At 44.6% G+C, this 12459-nt stretch overlaps 1 protein-coding gene across 3 annotated transcripts in view; it reads left to right on the top strand.

Annotated features, from left to right (window-relative positions):
- Positions 1-12459, top strand: part of Rftn1 (raftlin, lipid raft linker 1) — a 192991-nt gene that overhangs the window by 85275 nt on the left and 95257 nt on the right. For all 3 annotated transcript variants that reach the window (XM_050165080.1, XM_050165078.1, XM_050165079.1), the window contains exon 3: positions 3402-3588. In XM_050165080.1, coding sequence (XP_050021037.1) covers positions 3402-3588 — 187 coding nt within the window. The remainder of the gene's footprint in view (positions 1-3401; positions 3589-12459) is intronic.

Raw genomic sequence — 12459 nt, 5'->3', positions numbered from 1 at the left:
CAGTTAAGGATGAGTTTCCCTCCACGTTTTCTGTGGTGTATGGAAGGGAGAGCTCTGGTGCCATGTGGAATTCCTAAGGATCCTAGGTCTTGTTGTAAACCTTGTTTTTAAAGTAATAAATTAGAGGGCTGTGGCTGTTTTAAAAAAGTGCTAAAAACTGCACTCAGCTAAAAGCGCTTACCTAGTGTGCACAGGCACTGGGTTCTAATCCTGGGCAACAGAAATCTTCAATTTAAAAAGTCATTAAAACTTTCATTTATGTATAAAGAGAACAATGCAAATGGCTTATAAGTCCTTTTCTGAAATGGTCTGTGCGGATCATAGTAGTTCTGAAAGTATAATAAATGCCCAGCCCTTCTGCCCTGCTCTCTGTTATAATCTGTCTCCACTGTCAGTGTCTAGAGAAATATTACTATCCCCCATCTGTGTTTTTAGTAGAAGAGCAATCGCACACTGACAGGCACCTCTGTTTTCAACGCAGCAGTGCACCGTGGACACTTTCCCGTCAGCATCTGACACTCTTGCTGCCACCTTTTACTCTTTCTGGGCTTCATCACTTGGGTGCCCGGCATTAACTAGTCTTCAACTAGTTTATGAAGAACTCTTTGGTTCCAAGTTATTGCTTTTTGAATGACATTGTTGGAAATAGCTTTGCCCATAAATCCTCTTTTTAATCATTAATTTTCTGCACTATTTCTCATTTTATTTTAAAAAATGTTTATCTTTTGTAAAAACAAAGAAAGCAGGGCATGGGGGCTATCATATGTAGCTCCATCACCAGGTCCAGTAGGTTTAGCTGGACTTCTGTGGGTTCCACTCCTAGCCTTGTTTGTGAATTTTAAAATAGCTGTAAGACACATACTTTATTTGTGCATGACTTGATATGTATTTCCCAAGGTGGGAGTATTTATTTTCTGCATCATCATTGCTTGTGGTCTGCACTCATCAGTATCGAGTCTTTGTCTCATCTTCCAGGCTGCCTGCTGATATTCTGAATTGTTTACTGCAGTCCGAAACCGGGGTCTTGTTAAGTAGCAGGGTATGAGATGAAGCCCCTGGCTGTTGTGGGCTGCTCAAGTGTGTCATGACAGACTAGGAATCGAGAAAATAAGCCAAGGGAGGTCTGTTGCAGTAGTAGGGGTGCAGTAGGGGCTGTTGGTGCGTCCATGATGTTCAAGTGCCATGCCCTGGAGGTGCCGTGCAGAGGGAGGAGGAAATCGACATGTGCAGGATGCTCATGAGGAGGAATCTGCAAACTCAAAGACAGTATCTCACGGGATAGCTGTGTCAGCATCTTCTACATATGACAGTATCTCACGGGATAGCCATGTCAGAACCCTCTACACATGACAGTATCTCATGGGATAGCCATGTGAGAACCGTCTACATGTGACAGTATCTCATGGGATAGCCATGTCAGAACCGTCTACATGTGACAGTATCTCACGGGATAGCCGTGTCAGAACCCTCTACATATGACAGTATCTCATGGGATAGCCATGTCAGGACCCTCTACATGTGACAGTATCTCACTGGATAGCGTGTCAGAACCCATGTAGATACCTCTACAGTGAGAGGCTGGCCCTCCAGTGAGGGTGGCTCTGTGTTCCTCGCTACTGGGATGACTTAGTGACTGTGTTGGCCCCGCTGTGTCGCTGTGACTCCTGTGTGTCCAGTCCTGGGAGTTGTATGAGTGATGGAGGTCCTGGGCCAAGTGTCTGTGCACTGCTTCACGTGCAGTCAGCTGCAATAAGCCTGTCTGCTTCCCCAGCGGGAGCATTAGGGACATGCAACCAGGGAGTCTATTACCCCAATAGAAACAAAATATAAAATGACTAGGATATGATAAATATGTAATATCCATGTGACAAAACTTTAATTTGCTCCAGAGGGACCAAAAATACAACTCAAGTAAAAGTGGTGCTGTGCTGTTTGTGGCCAGGAACCTGCAGCATGGCGAGCAATATGCACTCTCGTTTAGGCTGTAGTTTGAATATGAATCAATAAAAATATCAATACTTTTTAGGGAATAAGGGGGAATTTGCTTAGCTTATTTTAAAAAATTATTTTGCAAAAGTAGTTAAACAAGGCTTCAGAAATAAACAGGAAGCAGACCCAAGACATACTTAAGAAACTAACTTGGTGGAAATAGCGTTGCACAAAATAAGTTATTACAGTAATAAACAACTATATTCATTACTGGCAAAAGTCACTTCTCAAATCATTGAGAAAAATGGCAAAACGGGTCTTGGATTCATAGTGTATGCTTTGTACAAGTTAAATCTGAAATATATTTAAGATTTACATGCAAAAAAGTGATATATGATGAAGCATTAACAAAACAGTTATTTTATATTCCAAGGTTTTCCTGCCATAGTAACATGAGGAACCTATTCGTGAAAACCCACTTTAGCAAAGCCAAAAGGCTTTTCTTATTATGAGATCATCCAGGACATGGGAAAGAAACTTTTATATATTACTAATGAGAAGCAAATCCATAATTCTTTATAAAAGATCTGGCAATATCTGAACATGTTATAGTCTGTTACTCAGTACTTTTGCTTGTTTATTTTGAGATGTGGTCTCACTGTGTCCCCCATTCTGGCCTTGAATTCCCAACCCCACTGCCTCGGCTTCCAGAGTGCAGGGATTACAAGCATGCACTGTAACCTGGCTTTAGAAATGTATTTTCTATATGTGTGTGCATGTGAAATCTTGTAGGAATGATATTTTTATTGAAGCCATATGGAAACAAAAGCTTTTAAAATCAATGATGTAACACATAAGTAGATCTATAAGAAATAAAGCAGGAAGTGCTCTGTGCATCTGGGAGCCTGAGGCAGGAAGATCCCTAAGAGTTTGAGGCCAGCCTGGTCTACAGAGTGAGGCTCATGTCACTGAAGCAAATGAAACCGATTGTGAGCACCCTGCTTAGCCTAACAAGGTACTTTCCTTATGAATCACTTTGTAGTGGACAGAATGGGTATATGACACGTGTATATAAGGTTGTTCTGATGTTTGTATAGAAAGGGGTAGATAGGCAGGCCTATCATGGATGGATTAGCAGTGGTCATTACATATCCAAAAATACATCATAGCCATTGCCTCTAGGGATTGGATGTAGACTTTTCACTGCATACAAGTTCATACCATTTGACTTTTAGACCTTGTCTGCCCTGCTCATATTAATAAACATGCTGGAGAGAATGCTCAGCAGTTTAGAGAGCTTTCTTTTATTGATGTCTTTGGATGAAGTGGGAGAAGATGGCTGTTTATAAAGTCTGTGGAAGGTTTATCTGGGAAGAAGTGACCCAGAAGGCCCTTCCCAGGGCAGAGGGGTCTTAGGGTTTGGATGACAGTGGTGACCAGTCTCTGATCAGCCTCTCTTCTCCCCATTGTAGCGGAGCTGCCACGGTCCTCAGCTGTGAGGTTAGCCTCTCTGCGGGACCTGCCAGCCCAGCTCCTGGAACTGTACCAGCAAGGCTTCTCCCTGGCTGCCCTGCACCCCTTTGTGCAGCCGACGAACAGGCAAGAGAAGAGATTCCTTGAGCACATCTTTAGGGCCATCCTGGTCAAGAAAACCAACAGGTAAGGACCCTGCAATGCCTGTCCCATGTTGTGTGGAGACTAAGGCTTCTGGATGTAGAGGAGGGAGGAGGGGGTGGTTTTGTGTGTCACCACTAGGGCAAGCCTTCTGACAGGGAAGCCAAAAGGGACAATCAGAGAGATGTTCCATGGCAAGAAACAGTGCCGTGTCCAGCTGCAAGAGGAGTTCAAGTTCTTATCCTCTCAGCTAGATCAGTGTCTTCTCGGAAGAAGCATGCGCCCAGAATCACACAGCCAGGAAAAATATAATAAAACCATTAATCTGAAAAGCCAGGGTTGGAAACAACATTTTATTAAAGGCTTTATACAGGCTCAATATTTCCCTCCAAAGTTTAGAAATACTTCAAAATTTTGAATTCACAAGAAGTTCTGTCAGTCACCTCTGAAGAAAGCATCTCTCCCACCCCTACCTCCTGCCCTCACCCCCACTCCTACAGCACACCCCACACCTCCCATCCCCACATCCCTCACTTCCCACCCCACACCCCCCACCTCCCGCCCCACATCCCCCACCTCCTGCCCCACATCCCCCACCTCCTGCCCCACATCCCCCACCTCCCACCCCACATCCCCCACTTCTCACCCCACACCCCACACTTCCAGCCACACATCCTCCCTCCCACTCCACATCCCCCACCTCCCACTCCACATCCCCTACCTCCCGCCCCACACTGTCATTGGGCTGGTCATGGTTTTAACTTTGTAGATGTCTGAAGGATGATTTCAGGCTAGTTTGTCCAACCGAGTATTACTTTTACATTTTGACTTGTGCCTAAGTGGGAAAAGAGATAGATTTAGTTTTTCAAATGGAGCAATACTCATTTAAAACCCTTAAAAAATGATAAAAGCAAAAAGTACAATAGGTCTAGCTACTTTTATAATATTAAAATTTGAAGCTGGGTGTGGTGGTGGACGCTGTGATTCCATCTCTTGGAAGGCGAAAGCAGGAAGGTCAGGAATTAAAGTCTAGCCTCAGCTACACAGTGAGTTCCAGGCCAGTCTCTGTAACAAGAGACTCCAGCTTAGTAAATATTAAATAAATAAATTGAAGTTTGAGAAAGGAAATTGGATTTAGCCTCTGACCAGCAGTCTTGGAAGGAATGGGCAACAAGACTCATGTTTTAAAGTAAAGGGAGCAGGCAAGTCATGCTCGCCTTTTAAAAGTTTCTTTGCAGTGGTTCTCCATTGACCTAGCATAGTCACAAGGGACAGCTGTGGGCATGAGGTGACATGCCAAGATGGACTTCTCATTATTTCATAGCGGCTTCTCAGGCTCTGGGCACTAAGGTAGAACTTGTTTGTGTGATGGTCCTGGGCCCCTGTGTGCTTTGTAAGGGGACAACACAGTGCCTGTCTGTGTTTTCATACTTGTTTCTTTGTGTCCATTGGCTGTGGATTAATATCTGCTATAATCACATGAGGAAATTATTCTGGGGACCATGGTGGTTTTAATTTACACAGACACACAAGATATTCATATAGTGTCAACAGCTTATGTTAACTGAACGAACATTCACTGTGTTCCACATATGATAACTATAATTTTGTCTGCATCATCAGCTCATGAAATAGGAACCCTGACTTCCTCCTAGCTTTGCAGGGTAGAGACCCAGAGGCATGCAGCAGGACTGCAGTCCAAACTGAGACCCAGAGACATGCAGCAAGACCGCAGTCCAAACTGAGACCCAGAGACATACAACACGACCACAGTTCAAAATGAGAGTCTGTATTAAGCTTCCCACACCTGCCTGGAGAGAACTCTTCCACACAGCAGCCTCAATGCATTTTACAGGGAGCTTCTAAAGGCAAAACAAAAAACAAACAAATAAACAAAAAAACACAGAAAAACTGCATCCTAGTTGGCAGTTGCAGCAGGGGTAAAGCAAGCAAGCAGCGTAACAGAAACCAAGAACAAGCAGTGAGCTGGGGCATTTTGACTCAGAGTTTCTAGAACAGGGTTAGTCACTTTCAAGGCAAGGGTAGAGAAAATTGGGACTTTTCACAGCAGGTGGGGTGGGGTCGAAAAAGGAAGACTCAGTTTCAGGTTAAATCAAAAATGGTTCCAGCTGAGACAAGATGGAGCAACCTTTACCCTTTCATACTAGGATACCAACTCCCATGCCTTCATTCTTAGCTCTAGATGCTCTCAGGAGAGGGGCTTACATTCCCCACTGTCCTCCCATTTTACCCATCAACCTTCAGAGGACACAAAATTCTGATATGGAATAAACAATCCACCTCACCATGTGTTGCATAAGCACAGCCAGGCTCCCGTGATGCTGCTTATCGGGCTGGGTTTTCAGTCTTGGTGTTTAGAGGAGACACACACCTGGGCTGCTGTGGGAGAATGCTCTTGTACACTGTAAGATTTGCCACTCATATTAGTTTAATAAAACGCTTACTGGCCACTAGCTAGTCAGGAAGTATAGACAGGGTGATCAGAAGGAGAATCCTGGGAAGAGGAAAGACAGAGAGTCAGTCACCGGCCAGAAGCAGAGGAAGCAAGATGAAAATGCTGCACTGAGAAAAGGTACCAAGGCATGAAGTTAAACACAGGCAAGAATTATAGGCTAATTTAAGTTGACTAGAGCTAATAGGCCAAGCAGTTTATAGTTAATATAAGCCTCTGTGTGTTTTTTGGGACTGAACAGCTGTGGGACCAGGAAGGAGAGAAAATTCTGCCTGCACTGGGGTCAAGTTGTAGGGGTGGCCTCTGTGTGCTCTGCTGTGGCGCTGATGCTAGCACAGGGCCTGGATGAAGTGTGGGTATTACAAATGCACCAGAGCAGACATGAAGCTATGCCTCTTCCTCTTTTTACACCCGGAGTACACTCCCAAGCTAATTTGTCTGCAGGTCTCCTGGGGATGCTGTTAAAGAACATTCTGGTTCAGCATGTCTGAAGTCAGGCCTGAGATGCTGCATCTCCAGTGTGGTCCCAGATGATGCTGACCTCATTTCTCCATGGACCACACTTTGAGTAGCAAGGGTACAGAGGTCCTGACTCATCCTTATGTATCACGCACATAGTTAGGGTTTACCCTTCTTCTGTCTGGGGCAGGGCCCAAGGCTCCTGGGTGGAGGGCCCATGTTCCAAGTTGCATGTGGTCTCTGGGAAGGGCTATCGTGCCAGGGAGCATCAGTGGAACTTTCTGAGCCTCCCATTGTATACTTGACACAATGAGAGTTTTATAATTGATGACTTGCAAGGCATATTTAGTCACATGATGAGCTGGGTGACGATGCCACTGTTTAAGAGCAAACCGGATCCCCATTTTGTCCCTTACAAGCCAACCAGGACAGCCAGAGGGTTAGAGAGGGAAGAAGAAAATAAGGTTCTGAAGATCAAGACACTGGTGTTTGGGAGCATTTTCTAGAGGAGAAGGTCAGTGACTGTGACTGGAGTTCATTCTCTGCCCCTGGATGCCCAGGCCACTGTCCCATTGGCTCCAACACACTCCATCTTCTGGTCAACTGAGGAAGAGAAACATTAACTTTGTGATGAGTCTTTGGAACTGACTTTTTTTTTTAAAGAAAGCTACAAAAAAATCTGGCAATGCACCAAGTGAAACCAAGGAAGCATGACCAGTGGATCTCTGTTTCCATCCTGAGCAGTATTGGGTAGAAAGAGGTGAAGGCTGAGCAGGGTCATAAGAAACACTTTTAAAGGTGCTTTTGTCTCCGGTGCAATTACTTTGTTTCTGCATCAGGGACCCTCCCCCACCACACACACACACACACACACACAAACACACACTCACACAAGCAAACAAGCAAGCAAGCAAAGAAAAAAATCTCAAAGCTCTGTATCAGCAGGTAATTGAAGAAAGAAAAACAGAAGAAAGCTTACATGATTAATTTTTAACATGAACAGACAAACCCACACTTTTAGCAAAGACTGCCAATGTCTGACAGCCATAAATACTGTTAAGTGAAATTATTTAGCTCTGGAAAAGGGAATGAATGAGTCCTAGCTAATATTTCTCAAGTAGGGCGCACTGATAGATTGAGGAAAACTGCCTACTCTACTCTGCATCCAAATGAAGTGTACTGGCAGAAAAACCCCAGAGCCACTACTTGAAGCTTAGTAAACCTGCAGCATGAACATTTGAGCCATGAACACAAAGTTTTTGGCAACTAGCCAGACTTTGGGGTATGCAACATTATAAACAAACAAACAAACAAGCAGAAACCCACTTTGATTCAAGCTTATATCTATCCTCCATCTATCCGTCCCCCATTTATCCATCCATCCATCCATCCATCCAGCTCTCCATCCATCCATCTACAAACATCTATTAAGGTTGTAAGAATATCATAGGTATTGTTTGTTTATTTCTAGACCATCATGACAAGCAGACATTATAAATAAAGCAAATCACAATTTTTTTCTTTCCTAGTGCATATAGCAGCTCTCTCTACATTGTATTATATTCTTATTAAGCATGTGGTAGCTTTATTTTTTTTAAATGCACACACCTTCATTTAAAAAGTAGTTTATTGATGAACAGTGCTAATGGTTATATAAGCTGTTAAGAAAATGGTATCAGTAGACAGGCTCAGTACAGCTGCGACAAACCTCGGATTTGTAAAACACGGATTAGCCGCAAAGCATGGTAAAACAAGAGTCCCGTGTTCTCGTTAATACGTTGTTCAGGAGCCGTACCTGGGGGAAGGTAGAGGGCTCCATTAGATATAGGACTTGCTCTCCAGGGACCAGCTGTCTGGTTGAGAAATTACTCATGACATATCTGTCATGTTACTACTGAAAGAGAAATCTTATTTTAACCTGGGCCTTGTTTCCATTTTATAATTTTGTATTTATATTTTGTGTGTGTGTGGAGACCAGGAGACGTCTTGAAGAAGTTGAGTCTGTCCTCCACCGCGTGGGTTCCAGGACTCACACATACACTCTCAGGCTTGGCAGCCTTCCCTTATGAGCCATTGCTGAGCCCTGGGCCTTGCTTCTTTGGGGCACACTCAGGAATACGAGCATGAGGTGGGAAGCGTTTATGGAAGTCTCAGAAGAAAAGCTTCACAGCACCGTTTGGGTGACTGGAGAGCATCCTGATGAACTGAAATCGTTACCGAGTTCCCCCAAAGGCAGCAGTCAGCAGTGACAATGCCTCTGAACCCTCCCGTGTGACAGATTTCACCGAAATCCACAAAACACTGTCTGATCTTTTCTTCTGGAAATCGTGTCAAACTGCATCCCTGTGCGGATCATTCTTCAGCTGAGTTTGTTGAATTCAGTCAGAGTCAGTTTCCTTGGGAAAGTGACTCCGGCATAAATAGCTGAACATGTAATCTTGAATAAGTGAAAAGACTTTGTGCCTCACTTCCTTAGTTCTTTCTGAAGACCACTTAGTGGATATATATATATATATATATATATATATATATACATTTTTCTCTGCTCCCCTCCCTGCCTCTCCCCTCCCCTCTTCAATCCCTCTTAGTTGGTTTTACTGTACAATATAGTTCATTTTGCCTGGCGTCTGGGTGTAGATAAGTTACTTTTTTTTCTGTGCAGTTTTCATTAGAATGAATTGCCAAAAATCTTATAACTTGAAGGCCGAGGGAAATCGGTTATTAAAATGTCATGTCTTTGTTTTATGAGTGTGGAGTTAGTCCCAGGTGGTTCTACAGTTGTAGATGAAGAAACGCACTGTGATGCTCCAGTTCCCAGACGCTGAATTGTTCTTCATAGCAGAGTTAGTTTTGAGCCAGTTCACTGTGCCGATAGGGTTTCCATCACTTATGGGTTAATGCTGCTTGGACCCAGGTTTGCTAGAGTAAGGCCTAACCTAGCACAGGGGCTGGGCATGGTGGGTAGGTGCCCTATGGCCTAGGGGATGAGACTCACAGAGGAACTAAAGCGGCTACAGACAACACAACATGCATCTAATCAAAATTCCCATGGCAACCTTTCTAAGTTCCCACAAAATGCAATTCTGCTGGGATTGGACTGTTTCCCTGCTGTGAAGCCCTTTTCAAACCTGAGCTGGTTGGTTTTACAGTGCAGTCGTTTCTAGGATGGCGAGGCGCCTGTGACCAGCAACTCCCTTCTTCCTTTTGGAGGCTTTCTGTGGCCCACCTGCCCGTTGACTAAGACAATCGACGTTGTTTTATGTAACGAATGTCCTTAGTAATTAAATTTCTAAGATAAATGTGTGTTGAGTGATTGTACTGGACAGAGATGACTCTAAAGGGACTCCCTCTAGGCCTTCAGAAGCCTCCCTTGTGTGGGCTGAACTGCACATACAGTGATAGTGATGTCAAACTAGTACTTAGGGCTTGGTTTGCATCTTCGGCAGAAGTGTGTCGATGGGAGAGTCTTTGAAATGGAGGTCAAGCACTCTTCGTTAGCTCTGTATCTGGAGAGGTGGGTGGATTTGAACAGAGAGAGTCTTAGTGGTTAGGGTCTTCGAGGCATGGAGTCTGGCCCAGGACGGCCTGAAGCCTGAGAATGCAGAGTTTGGCGCATTGGGGCAAAGGTGGAAGTCTGGGACCCAGAGCTGGAGCAAGGCTGGAGAGGCCTCTAGACGCTACGCCCAGCATCCATAAGGATTGGCTCCTGTTCCATCTGCTGGTCCAGCCAAGGCTACCATGCTTTCCCTCTACCAGATTGCTCTAATAATCCTTTGGAACGGTGCAGTTGGTTGTTGAAATCTCTAAGTAAGTGATTTCATATAATGGAATCTGAAACATTTTTCCTCTCAGATCCTGCTCTGGCTGGTTTTGTGTCAACCTGACACAAGCTGGAGCCATCAGAGAAGGAGCCTCAGCTGAAAAAATGTCCCCACGCTATCCAGCTGGAAGTTTTCTCAAATAGTGATCAGTGAGGGAGGGCCCAGCTCGTTGTGGGTGGGGCCACCTCTGGGTCCTGGGTCCTCTTGGGTTCTGTAAGTAAACAAGCTGAGCAAGCCAGTAAGCAGCAAGGCTGCATGGCTTTTGCATGAACTCCTGCTTCAAAATCCTGTTCCTGTCCTGACTTCCTTCAGTAATGAAGAGTAGTGTGGAAGTGTGAGCCAAATAAACCCATTCCTCCTCAACTTGCTTTTTACTCATGGTGTTTTCTTGCAGCAATAGAAACCCTAACTGCGACAGACCCCATCGGCAAGCTGTCTGTCCTTCCGAGAACTTAACGAGTAGTGTAGATTCCTCAGTCAACTGCAGCGGCCCCATGTCAAGTGATACCGAGAAAGGCCTTTCTTTTGGCTTTTTGTTGTGCAGTTTCCAGGAAAGCAAATCTCAGTAAGCATTTGGGCCTCACTCCTAGTTTCTCTTCGTGGGTCAGAGTCTAAAATTCTGGCAGCTCTTCCTTCCATCTAAGACAAGGCTTGTCCATGCAGTTGTCTCTAGGGTCCAGCTCCTCAGGGTGAGGACTGGGGAACCAGAGACCTGGTGTCATACTATGGGTTCTCGTTGCCATTTCTTGGATACATACTTTTTTCCAAGAAAAGCCAGACTTTTGGAGTTTTATGTGAAAACCTTTCTCTTTCAAATGTGACCTTTAACACATGCTTCTGGCTGCTCTCCTGGGTCCACAGATATCTGTGCTGTGTTACTGTGGTGTGTTGGTCATGTACCTGCTGGGGCCTGCTCTCTCTTACACGGGCTGTGGACTTTGGGTTTCTCAGATGTCTGTCTTTACGTGTTGGCTGCCCCCCTTCCTCTGTGCTGAATCTTCCCCATCTTTGCAGTCTCATCATTTTTTTGAGTGCTCGCAAGCACTGCCCCTTAGTTTTCACTAAACTGAGTCAAAACAGGACTAGTGAGGTGGCTCAGTGGTTAAGAGCACTGACTGACTGTCCTTCCAGAGGAAGGTTCCCAGCACCCTTGCTGAGTGACCCACCTGTAACTCTAGTTCCAGGGGATCCCATGCCCTCTTCTGACTTTCAGTGATACCTGCACATGAGTGGCATACACTTACATAGACACTTAAATAAAAATGTGAAAATGAATCTTTTCCTTATTGTTGTTTAAAGAACAACCAAGGCCGGCAAGATGGCTCTGCAGCTAAATGCACTTGCTGCTTCTGTAGGTTTGCCCAGGTTTGGTTCCCAGCTTCCCTGTATCAACTGGAAACCACCTCAAACTCCAGTTCCAGGGAATGAAGCACCCTCTTTTGCCATCAGACTTACATACATGCAAGGAAAACGCTCAACTACACAAAATAAAAATATGCAATAGTTAATTTTTAAAATATTCAAATATTGCTGCACGCCTTTAATCCCAGCACTGGGGGCCGGGGGCAGAGTCAGGCAGATTTCTGTGAGTTCGAGGCCACCTGGTCTATAAGAGCCAGTTCCAGGATAGGCACCAAAGCTACAGAGAAACCTTGTCAAAAAAAAAAAAAAAGATCCAAATATTAAAATCATACCTTGGATTTTAGCTACAGTTATTCACTAAAGAATCCTACGTTCATTGCAAATGGCTCGGAGTTTGGCTTATTAATTTACCAATAGTGGAGGACATCTTGATAATAAAGCCACACAGCATGGACACGCGTGCATGCTCACGTCTCTCTCACACACACACACACACACGCACACACACACGCACACACGCACGCGTGCGCACACACACACACACACCCTACCTTCCATGCGCAAGAATAACAGTGATTTGCCACAGAGTGTTTGTGTGTTATTTTTCACTCTTTGTAAGGAGCCATCTAAAGGGTGCCCTTCAACGGAAGGGAACTCTTTGTGGACCTTAAGGGAAGCAGGAATGCATTATGTTGCCTTTTTTTATGACCCACAAGATAACAGGAACATTTTCTTTGGCATTTGTAAAGGGCAAAATTGGAAAAGCGCAGAATTATATTGGAACTAAAAGGAAAATTCTTT

The sequence above is a fragment of the Alexandromys fortis genome, unplaced genomic scaffold (genome assembly GCF_014885135.2).
Source record: "Alexandromys fortis isolate MF-2015 unplaced genomic scaffold, M_Fortis_MF-2015_v1.1 scaffold_121, whole genome shotgun sequence".
NCBI classification, from domain to species: Eukaryota; Metazoa; Chordata; class Mammalia; order Rodentia; family Cricetidae; genus Alexandromys; species Alexandromys fortis.
This window is presented reverse-complemented; position numbering and strand designations above follow the sequence as displayed.